At 51.4% G+C, this 12091-nt stretch overlaps 1 protein-coding gene across 1 annotated transcript; it reads right to left on the bottom strand.

Annotated features, from left to right (window-relative positions):
* Positions 1-305: 305 nt before the first annotated feature.
* On the bottom strand, positions 306-5205 carry NOXO1 (NADPH oxidase organizer 1). Its single transcript, XM_064461383.1, has 8 exons — positions 4670-5205; positions 4154-4234; positions 3968-4043; positions 3312-3492; positions 2868-3061; positions 2443-2556; positions 2052-2169; positions 306-1784 (listed from the first exon to the last, which is right to left on the bottom strand). The coding sequence occupies exons 1-8, from the start codon at positions 4733-4735 to the stop codon at positions 1130-1132; spliced, it is 1485 nt and encodes a 494-aa protein (XP_064317453.1). The 5' UTR covers positions 4736-5205; the 3' UTR covers positions 306-1129.
* Between the last annotated feature and the right edge of the window lie 6886 nt (positions 5206-12091).

The raw sequence follows: 12091 nt of genomic DNA, 5'->3' as shown, positions 1-12091 counted from the left end.
CCACGCTTAGTTTGGAGAAAAGGCAGAACCTGGCTCGGAACGAGCAGTTGGCCTTTAAAGACGGCGCGGAGTTGGGGGACGCCACCGGCACTGTCGTATCAGATCCCAAAGCCCAGCGAGGCGGCGGGTGTTGGTCAGAGTTGGGTCAGTGAGTGTTTTCTTTGCTTGGACAAATGGCGCCCTGGGCCAAGGCAGGTCTCCCGCCTGTGCCCGCCCCGAATATTAGTGCCTGGGAGGGAAATCAGTGCAATTTTAATTCCCCAGCGAGCAGCTTCTGGAAGTATAAAAACCAAGCAGCCTTCATAGATATTTATGTGTATTTTATTTTAGAGACAAAAATGTATTTAGAACATAAACATCTCACAAGCTGGTTAAATTGCTTGTTTCTAAAAAAATTGAGATACCTGGGAGAACAACTAAAATTAAAGGTAACTATCTATATAAAAGACTTAAGCATTTTTATAACTATTTTTCTAACTATACCAAACCCAAATGAAAAACCCCGCAACCCAAAAACCCCAAAAGGCAAAGAGTTTAGAAAAAAAAAAGTTACATGAAATAGGGGGTTCAGCTAAGTGACATTCCCGTGGCTGTACCATCCCATCCCCACCCACTACCCAAGAGCTCCTGAGCTACACGTCACTCACTCCGCCTGGGTTTCAGCTGGCTCTCGGGGGGCTGCAGCTCTGCCAGCTCCCCGCCACGTGGGGAATAACGCAGGAACGACTGTGAAATTGTCACGTACTACATCGCAGGATAAATACCTGCCTGAGGGAATTAACAGGCTGCAAAGTCACCTCTAACTGACACGGGAGCTGACACATCTGCAGCTGCCCCGGCTCGCCTGATAAGTTAAACCACAAAATCCTCTCCTGCTAACTCCAGGAAAGCCCCTCCTGGCTCGGCGGCCTCCCCGGGCGAGCTGCAGCATGAGCCGGCGTTACCCGGGGAAGCAATGTTTGCGTGCCTGTTCGTCAGGATCTGGCAGCGGCCCTGGAAAGCGACGGTCCCAAGCCCTGGCGCTCCCCACGCCGCTGCCCACGGCTCCTGCGGGACTCGGGTGAGGAGGGCGCCTGGCTCTCGGTCGTGGGGCTGGCCCAGGGCTGGGTCCGTGACCCCCTTGGGGACACTAGTGCACGTCTGGGAGAGGGAACAGAGCCTGGAGCGCCGGCCGGGAGGAAGACTGCTGCACGGCTCGCTTCGTGACAGTGCTGCACTTCTGGAGGATCTCGTGGGCTGAGGGGCGTGCGGGCACCTTGGGGACACAAGCGGCCAAGTCTGGGTCTGTGAGGGAGTAGCTTAGATCAGCTGCAGATGACTCCACAAAGCCAGAATCGTTCCTGTCCTTGTGGGTGAGGTGTGGAGACTTGCTGCTGCGGGTGGCCAAGGCATGCCCCAGGGGAGAGCTCGTGGCCTGCTCAACTTCGGGCAGAGATCTTGACAAGTCAGGCTTCCAGCTCAGGCGGCCGTCCCGCTCGCTGCCGCTGCCCAAGCTGAGAGATGAGCTGTCTGACTCCAGGTCTGGGCTGGAGCTGGCCCTGGGCAGAGACCTGGATCTGCTTCTCTGAGAGCTCACGTCCTCTTCAGTCCGGTCACGGGAAGAGCAAGCCTGCACCCTGTGCTGTCCCACGGCCTCACCCCGGGGCTGGGGAGCCGTCAGGGAGGAGCAGAGGTTTGGGGTGGAGACACTGAGCCCGCAATTTATGATGGTCTGGAGCTTGTGGTGAGGATTCTTGTAGGGCTGGAGGCACATGGAGGGCATGTAGCCTGTATGGCCATTGTATCTGAAGGGGAAGGATGAAAAGCAACACTGAAAAGAGCTCTTCTCCCAGCTGAGACCAAGGGGAGGGAGCAGAGCACCCAGGGGACGCAGGTGAGGCCTCAGCCCAATGCTGTACGCAGGGCTTGAGGATGGGGAAACCATCCCTTGCCGAGGGCAGTCAGCTCAGGAGAGCTTCTCTGCTCCCCGCCTGGGGAGGAGCGGGCAAGAAGCACCTGCAGCAGGTAACCGGCTCCCTTGGGGAACGAGAGCTTCGGAAAAGCCGCCTTACCGGATCAGCCACCAGCCATCGTCAGATTTCCTGACCACCTCCACGACGACGCCGTTGTTCAGTGAGAGCTCGTCTGCCTCCTGAGACTCGTAGGCCCGCACAACGAAGTACAGGCTGCCTGCGGGGAGAAGGGGGAGGCCGTTTTTGCCTCGCAGAGGTAATGCCTCCACCCCTGTGACCGAGCTCAGCAGCCCTGGGGAGCGAGCGGGAGCTGCGTGAGGAGTGTCCCTGTGAGCGAGTGATTTGCTCGGGGACCCACAGCTGGTGGCGGAGCTGATCGGAGGAGTCAGAGCTCCAGGCAGGGACTCCAAGCAACGGTTATAGTGGGGTTTTTACAGAACTCATTTATTTGAAGGAGTGTGGTGCCCCAGGGAGCCAGAAGCAGACTTACCCTCCTCGTTTGAGCTCAAGGCACTCTGGGTGTCCTTGTGGACATCCATCTCTTCCAGGTACGAGGCTGGGAACCAGGCTATCTGCTTGTCGGCGTTTTCCACTAGCCACCACCCTGCAGCAAACAGAACAACAACAACAAAAAAGGGGGTTTTAACAGCCTGCAAGTAGACAGATGACCATAATATCCCTGGGAAGGGGCTGCTCTGCCACAAGAGACAGGAGGGGCAGCCTGCAGAGCAGCTCAGTGCCTGGCCCGAGCCGTGTGGCCACGCTTTGCTCCTTCCTCCCGTGTACATCCGGGTAAGGACGCCTCGTGTACAGACACCCACCCGCACCCGTGATGCTGCCGACCCGGCGTTTGCCAGGCTGTGAATCCATCCACCCCACCTATCCCCAAAACTGAAGGAGCCCTATCGCACGTACCGGTCATGTCCTTGATTAACACTTCAACAATTTCCTTCTGGGCGACTTTGAAAGTCTTGTTCTTTGCGTCTTTGGTTTCAAAGGTTTCCACGCATCTGTAGCTCTGGGATGCCTGGGGGCGCGTAATAGAGGAGAGCTGCTGCCGTGGCTGGTTTTTCTTTTCCCCTCCAATTTCTGATGGCATGATCACAACACTGAAAAGTCAAGTTTAATATCAGCTTACTGAAAACTCACATGGGAGGTTGAGTTTAGTATTAATTTTGGTAAAATCATCTATGCAGTAGGCCAAGAAAAGCTTAGGCATCAGAAACAACACAGATGTATATTAAAGCATTCAGTAGAACTTCCCTGCTCTGCTGCCCTGGTATGTAACTGTTTTTCTTCTACCCATTTTCTGTAACCTATGTTTCATACAAATAAAAAACCACAAATACGATTTCATACCTGTTTTCGGGAAAGGAGGGATCTAGGTCTTGGGTCTGTGCCCTGAAAAACTGTATCACGTCTTCAGACTGGGAGATTTTAGCATCCATTTTCAGCAGCTCCTGGGAGTAAGTTTCCACCAGTTTCAGTATCTCCAGGCACCTGCTCGGCTTCCCGTTCTTCCGCTGCTTCACATTTGCATCTTTAAAATAATAAGAGCAAAGTCGGTGTAAGGCAACACCAGGTCTGGATGCCTTGAGAGCAGCATCTTTTGTGGGGCTGCCCTTCCCCACACAAGCCCAAACTGTAAGAGAAGCCGAGACAGAAGCTGCCTCAGCCTCCCTCTCGTTTTTAATTGCTCCTGATACAATTTTTGAATGTCTAAAATCCATCTTTGTTCACATGTAAATGTTGCAAAGAGCTCTGGGCCAATATTTAAAGTAATATTAGTTTACCAAGTGCAATTAATTATCTCTTAAAATCTAGGTTGTTTTAAGTTAGTCATAGACGCAAGGACATCGATGTAACCCAGCAGTCCCACACCACGAGCAGGAGTGAGCTGTTAATGTGTGCCGGAGGAAGGCCCGGCTCAGAGGCTGAGGTTTATGTCATCGGTTACGACCGTCCCCGACAGCTCCGTCGGGTTTGTTGGGCCATCAGAGATTTGTTCTCCTTACCTTTAAACCTGGGTATTGTCCGGTCAGATCTCCTGAGCGAGCCGCTCTCGATGGGGAATTTCCTCTTCAGCTCTTTCTAAAAGCGAGGAGAAGAGAATAGTGATGCTTTGCAGCCCCGGTGCACAGCCGGGCTCCTTCCCCCCTCCCCAGGACAGGAATCCTATTTTCAGGGAAATATTCACTTACGTGGAATCTCTTAAAGTCTCCTAATGTCCGGTAGATGAGAATGTTGTTCTGATCCGACCAAGACACAAACATCATGTAGTTCTGGAAAAATAAAAGGGGAAAGAAGTGCATTTTTTTTTAAATTGGAATGTTCAATATTGGATGTTTTCAAGCAACCAGCATTTGTCAGGACCTGTGGTTTAGTTGAGGCTGCGAGACTGCCGCATTAAAAAATTAAATTAAATATTTCCATAATTTTAGGGCCCCAAATAGGTAATCATTGTTCAAACCAGAAGAAATTTATGACACTGTGAACAGAAAGACAGTGGAATCCAAGATAACTCTTTTCTTATGCTATTAAGACCATTAAAAAACAAGTCCAAGACCCCTGACCCAGATCACAAGACCCTAATCCCAGCACTGCAGGGAAATGAGCACATATAGCCCTGTAAGAGTAACTCAAAAAGCCCTCTAGTTTCCCAATTTGTAAATATTTGAGGAGGAAAAAATATCCAACGAAAAAAAAAATTGAAGTACCTTCTGCTTTCTGCACTGCATCAAGCCTACAGCCTTCACACCCACGGGGTACCTGCTGCAGCTCATCTTCCCCACGCCTGCTCCTCCCTCCCCAGGGCAGCTGGAGGCTGAGCAGAGACGCAGCTCCAGGCGCGACTCAGGGTGGTTAAATACGCCGAAGCGGGAGGCCGGGCGCAGGTGTTCCCGCGCTTCCTCCTCCGCCCAGTAACGCCGGCAGAAATTCCGTAATTGGGCAAACTACCGCGTGCCTTTTACCCGTTCCCCTGATTTGACACGCGAATTCTCCCAGGTGCGGACGGCAGGCGTAGTTCAGGGAGCTGGGGAGGAGAAGCATCTTATCGCATCCCTGCTAGGACGGAGCCGGCTAGCGAGCCTGGCCCCGCGGCTGGCTCCGGTTATCCTCCCTGGGTGTCGGGGGGGTCACTGGGCAGCAACACCTCCCGTGAAGTGAGGTACGTTGCCAGGGGTGGACGTGATGTGTTTATGGCTGTATTGCGTGGCCGTGCCTGTCGGAGCTGCCTGCAGCTCGGGCTGTGCTCACACCAGTCCCAAAAAACAGTTAAGAACATGGCTTCTTGCAAAGTACTAATTATGGGGGGCTTTGTCCCGTTGCTAAGGTTTTTCACTTCAAAGGGGTGTCTGGCAGCCTTATCGACGTTTGCATTCTCTCAGGAATTAACGGGAGATGCTGATGCCAACCCAGACCGAAGGACAAACTAACACGTCCCCCAGGGATATCCCCCAGGGTATAACTTAAAAAGTCCCAAAGCTTTTCAGGGGTAAATACACGGCAGAGACTCAGCTCCAAGTGCCTCGTGCTCCGTCCCGCATCAAGCCAGGTGTCCGTACCGGCCCAGGGCGACCAGCAGCTCTTCTCGCTGCCCGGAGGCCCTGCAGGACCGGTAATTACAGCCCTGGGAAGCCTGTGCTTTCGCTGAACTGCTGCCCTTAGCGTGCCTCAGGTTATGACTTGGCCGATGGGCATCCGTGTGATCAAACCGCCTTCTCCGTCCTCCCTCCCCCGCTTCTTTCATGAAGCCTAAATTGAATCATTATCATTATTGGAGCCCAAATTGAGAGGCTCAGCCCCACCTTCCCTTTCATTTCCCAGTTACACTTGGTGTCTCAAAACCCTCAGCAACAGCTGCGGATGATTTTTCACCTACCAAAAAAAAAAACCCCTCAGAATCTGAATAGGAAACTAAACACGATTCCTTTGGGATGGCTGGAAAATACAGTGACCAGGGCCCCGGTTTGCATTTCATGGGCACACGTGGCAGCTCCTGCACAGCAGGATGGCAGTTTCTGGGCACAAAGGAAGTGGTTTCGTTGCAGTTCGATCTATTGCCGCTGGATATCCATCCGCTGTTGGGAGGGGAAAGTTCAGAGAGCACTTCAGTCCTGCGCACAGGTTTGGTGGGAAAACCCCTTCAACAGCATCTCCAGGGCACTTCCTGGCTCACAAAGCCAGACAGGAGCTGCCCTGCGGAAAGGTGATGCGGAGCGGCTCGCTGCCCTCAACAGCCCCCGAGCCGGACCTCCCATCCCCCTGGGCGCAGAGGGTCCAGCAAAAGCACGTGCTGTTAAATCTACCTGGCTTAAAAGGGAAGGTTTTGATGGAGAAAGAGGAAATCACTTTATCCAGTGAGTTTATTCTTTACAATCGTGCATATCTAGACGCTACCAGTCTCTGAGGTGGCAAAAGCCTTCACGACTCCCCGTCTTCGCACCCGCGCTCTCAGGCTTCTCCTTGGCAGCCAAGCTGGGGCCAGGCTGGCTTTCCCACGGCTGTTACGCAGCTCTCAGAAAAGCCAGAACCAAGGCTCTCAGGAAAGCACATTTGATTCGTTTCTCATCTCAGAGCAAACACAAAGCACAATGTATTTCCAAGAACATAAACGTTTAAACATATTTACCCTGAATGGGAAAAGCCAACGACAGCTCAGATCTCGGAGGTGCTGCGATCTCCGCGCACAGGGGACGGCCAGGGGAGGGTCAGGCTGCACATGGCTCCGTGTTGGCAGGTACCGCGGGTGGTGGGGAAAACAAGAAGAGTAGGAAACAGCCTTGGCGATTGCTAGGTCCAAAGGCTTTGCCGTGTTTTGCCGTTCAAGCAGAAGGGGGATGTGGAAAACATTTAATGAAATGTTACAACGGGATGGTGAAACCGCGCGGAGGTCTGCGAGTCCCCTGAGGGTGAAGCGCCAGCCATGCCGTGTGGGGAGCCAGATTTCTGCGGGAGATTGGCTGGTGACAGGGATCTCAGATAAAGCGAAGTATGAGCAAAACTACTCAAAACTCGATAATTAGTTCTTGAGAAAGCGTATTGCAGAAGCAAAGGTCAGCGCAATGCGGAACAGAGGTATCGGGGGAGAATGGCCAGGCCCTGCTCAGAGATGACAACGCTGCTGGGGTCATCCCAGAGAGCTCGGCTCGAGGCTCTGCAGTTGTCACCTGTCTTCGCCTTGTTGTTGTCAAGTTTGATGTCAAGAGACTGTCCTCTAATGAGTCACTTCATGTCATTCTAAAGCGATGCTACCTGTGAAACCGAAGGAAGGGCCGTGCCACGTTGCCTCTGGATCACAGCAGATGTTGCCTCCTCAACAGCGTTACTGCCCCTCCTTCGCAAAACCCTGACGGGCCAGGGCCGCCGCTGGCGGGACGGGTGGGTAACTGGTTAGACGAGGCCGTTAATTCCACTTTTCCTCTTTTTTGCTGGATACATTTAAGCACGCTTATTAAAAAAAACCAAACCATTTTTCTGACTTGTCAAGTTTACCTAGAGTCTTGCACTGCTTCCGTGTCATCCTGCCATAAATTGGTACCTCCTTATGTGTAATTATTAACTGAGGGGTAGGAGTGGTCTGTCTGCAAAAGCAAAACTCCGCAAGGATTGCTGGGCGCTGCTATTTCATCATCAGTATTTATTTACATTGTTTTTGAGGACAGGAGAGACTTTTTTTCTTTTAGTCGTTTTACAAGGTACAAAAAAGATCATAAATTAACAAGTACTATATGGGAGCGGACTGTCCAGCTTTGGCAAGACTGAGAAAACACAATTTTTCCTCCATAATAACTGCAGGGGTTTCACAGCCTGCTTCAAGAAAGCCACCCATGCCTCGCAAAGGTGGAGCTCTGCCTCCTGCGACGCGAGGCACATCACCGCCACCGTAAACAGCCGCTCTGGGTGTACGAAATACTGACTGTGTCACAGAGAGTGACTAAGGTAGAGTCATGGGGAGTCGCAGGAGAGTCCCTACCCCAAAGAGCCCACGGTCTGAAGGACAGGGTAGCTCATCCAGCGGCTTCAGGGAGTCCCCCAGGCCACCCAGGCTGCTCCAGCTGCTATTTCCATTACAATTCCAGTTTCCCTCCACCGAGTGTAAAATGTCTGTGACAAATAAACCCTGAGGGTCTGGTTTTGTTTTAATTTCAGTACAGGTCAGGAATAACTTAATCTGGTGTGTTTAACCAGTGTAGAGCAGCCTAGGTGGGACAAGTGCCTGGACCAGTCCTTCACTGTGTCCGATGAGAGGCAGAAGAAGAGTCTGAGCACTTGGGGGTAGCCAAAGGCAGCTCTTCACCAGCGCCGCCGCAGCCATTTTCAAAGCCTAACAAGCGATGGCCTTGTCACAGTCGTACACACGCACAAAAAGAGAAGGAGCCATGCTATGAATGTCCTTTACCACGTGCAGCAGCCGGGTCCGGGCTGGTCAGTGACGTGTACACCTCATGGAGCAGGTGTGTGGGACCCTGTGTCATGCATTTCCCTTTCTATGCCCAGCACAGGAGGAGCTGCCACTGTTAGACTCCCTGACCAGGGAAAGGTAAAGAGAGAAAAAGTCCTCAAACTACCCTTGAGATACCACAGCTGCCAGAAAGGGATATGGAAAGGAGCCGCGGGGGGCCCTCGCCTGGAACGACGCCGGTAGGAGAGTCATCTTTCCCACCATCACCTTCAGGATCAAAACCTGCCCTTTACTGTTCTTGAAGGTTACCTGTGATAACGCATGACCTATCAGCACCTTTAATGAAAAGCCCAGCTGCTAAAGGCTGGTTTTAAGAGTACAAAGAGGCTTTAGACTTCCAATAAATAGAGAAATAGAGACTTATTTAAAAATAAAACAAACCAAAACCAAATACTGGAGTTGATAAAAATATCCTTCACCTCATAAACAAACGAAGCAGTTGAACTTTCACACAGGCTGGGATGAAAGATTTTGCAATATCTAATCCAGAAGAAGGTATTTCATTTCCTCCTAATTTCAGCAGCCGCTGCAGGCACTGAATCATTTTTCAGTGGCCAGATGAATCCGATTCAGAAATACTTTGAGCACAGGCAGCAGCGCAGCATTCCTCCGCCCCCAGAAGCGGCTGCATTGCAGGAGCTTCAGAAGATGCCCGTCCATCTTCAATGCAGGGGTTCTCTCACCACTCGCAGGCAGATTTACTTCATGTTAAACAGGGTCTGAGCGTGCAGAGCCGTGGTAACCGGCACGGTAGGCACAGTAATGGGAGCTGGACGATAGGTATCTGCTCCGGGGCTGTGTGCAGGACCTTCCTTTCCAGGTGAGGAACTTGCAGTACCTGCACAGCACCAAGAATGCATTTTGCAATACCTGCAAGCAGCATTTTCATTCAGATCACAGTGAATTGCTGCAGCTTATAACAGTTTTCTCCTGCTACACAGACCAAAGATCCATTAAGGCTGCGCATGTTTCTCCATTCTCCACCCGCTCAGGTTGGTAAGGCAGCGTTTGCTGGAAGGAAGAACAAGTAATTTTTGCAGTGCTGCTACCTGAGCTGTCTTAGAAGCGCTCCCAGCCAGCCAGGCCTCCTACAGCGGTGCTGGGAAAAGGCAGCGCTCATTTCCTACAAGCCTTTGATCTGCCTTTTCCACAAGGAAACTGCATGCGATGGCGGTGTCTTTGTGAGCCAGCACGTAGAGAGGCACATCAGGGCTGGCTTCCTCAGGCACTTCTGTTCTCCTCTCGGCTCCGTGCCTGTTTCTGCTTTCCTCTGCCTCCTTCCCACCTCAGCATGAGACCCGCTCCTTTTAATCTGCAATCTCCTGCGATGGACCCGTGCCCGGGGCACCCCTGGTTATTGCCCCCGCGCAGCAGAGCAGGGCTCAGGACACGGGGGTCCCGTCCCCCCTGGGTCACTGACAGCGTGGCCGCAGCCAGATGGCTGGTATAAAATCAGAGCATCACATCAAACTCCCTCTCCCTCAACCCTCGCACCAGCCAGCTGAGAGGGGTGAAAGCAACGGAGGAAATTTTCCTTGAAATGCCCTTGGGATGCAGCCACCCGGACCAGGGAGAAAGCAGCTCACTGCCCAGGGCATGATGCACAGGCCCCAGTTTGCTGAGCACTTGTTGCAACAATTTCATCGCTCCTTTGTAAGAGTGGCGTGCTTTTCTAAGGTTATGCAAAGGACAGAAGCATGATTCAAGAAGAAAACTTCCAGGAAGTTTTAAAATATAACTTAAGCCACTGCAAGGGAAAGTTTCCTGCATCATTTCCTAGAGAAAAAAAAAGACACTGTTTGATGAGTGCGTGGCAGGGTACGAGGCCAGCGCAGCGTGTGCACGTGCTGGGACCCCGCTACGGGCCATGAAGGGAGACAGAAGGCAGGGTTGGGTTTGCAAGGGGTTTCGAGCCTCGAGGAGGCTGTGCCTCCGCAGTGCACAGCCTGTCCCGCACGCTCTGAAAACGGTCGGGGGAAAATCCCAGCGGCGCAACCTGGATGGCCAACGGCAAGCGAAACAAGTGCCAGCGGACGGGTAGAAATACCCTTATCACTTGGGCAAAATCTATTGTTACTTCACGATAAACATAGTAAAGTCTGATCAGAGACGAGACCGTTGTATTCCTCCCAGATTAGTCAGAGAGAAGCTCATCCTATTCTTAGCTTTTCCTCATTCCCCACGGCCAAGCAGAATATGCAAAGTGCCTTATCTCTCCTGGGGTTTCCACCAGCACTGGCAGCTCACATTAAAAGTTCACCTTTATTTCTGAGCAAAGCCAAGACCTTCGTGTTCTGAGCCCCCTTCAGAAACCAGGGAAAACAATATTTAATCTCCACTCAAAAGCCTGGTGGGGAGAAGAGTAATGTGGAAGGTGAACTGTTGTTTCATTAATGTTTAATTCTTAATGATTCAACACATTCTCATAGCAATTGTTACCTGAGAAAAATCTCTTCCTCCACCACTGATTGAGACTTTGCGCTGTCCACTTGCTTTGACCTACTTCTAGAAAAAGGAATCACCCCAAAATCAGGGAGAGCTGCATGAGGATGAGGAAGAAGAGAGAAACCACCAGGTGTACCTGTCCTGTATGGGACAAGTGATTTTAAAAGCACAGCTCTCACAACAGGGTTATTAAGTTTTCGGAGATAAAAATAGGAGTCTCCGATAGGAAGGACCTTCAAAATCCACATGGGAAACAGTATGCTACGACATCTTTTAATGAACTCCAAATAGCATCTTCTTACTAAAACAAAGGGTGCTTTTATCGGGCAGCCGGTTCTGCTGCAGCAGCAGCAGCCCCATCCACGCTGGAGCCCACCCTGAGCTCCCCCGGCCTTCACAGAGCACAGTCAGGCCAGCCTCCTGTGGCAAAGCCAAGAGGAACGGGAGCTGCTTGCTGAAGGTTTTGTGCTTTATTTTTTTCAAGAGCACAAAAGCAAAACACCAGTTTTGCTGTGTTTGTGCTCAGAATGCATTAACTGATTCCAGGGGTGTTTGGGGAGAGCCTGGGGTGCAGGAGACAGCCTGGAGCATGACGCAAGCGTCAGAGGACTGGCTGTACCAACTTGCAGAAGAGAAGTTGATTTTCTCCCTGCACCACTACTTCCAAACTCTCGTTATAATCAGCAAGAGGATCCACATGTAAAAATGGCACACACTTTACAACAACGTACTGCAGCCTCTGGCTTTAGAACCCGGGATTTGAGCAGGGTGGAGTCTTGGTATACTCTGTGCAAAATCTTACACCTCAGACTTTTAAAGAGGTTGTCACAGTTCTGGACTGAGGTTGACATCTCTCCCATTCACCGGCAGTGAAGTGTGTCAGCACGGCAGCAGGCTCCTTCCTGATAATTGGGAGATAAATTCACGCCTTGGGAAATTTTGCATGTGGTGCATTTCTTGTATACTCCCTTTTTTATTGCTGCTGTTTCCTAGTTGACTGTAATTTCACAAACAGCCGCGTGACGAATTCTTGGTGCTGGCTTTGTAACTGGTTGGACTTTAGGCTCACATCCTTACATGTAAATACAAGGCAGCTTCCTGTTAGTGTACGCTCCGGGAGAGGACAGCAGTTACATTCAGCTGGAACTATCCTCAGAATCATCACAGACACACTGTAAGAATCCTGAGAGGTATAAGGTAAATTTTTCCAAAGAACTTTAAATAAATT

This window comes from Phalacrocorax carbo, chromosome 10, assembly GCF_963921805.1.
Source record: "Phalacrocorax carbo chromosome 10, bPhaCar2.1, whole genome shotgun sequence".
In the NCBI taxonomy this organism is placed as follows: domain Eukaryota; kingdom Metazoa; phylum Chordata; class Aves; order Suliformes; family Phalacrocoracidae; genus Phalacrocorax; species Phalacrocorax carbo.
The sequence above is the reverse complement of the archived record's forward strand: the minus strand, read 5'-3'. Positions and strand labels throughout refer to the sequence as shown.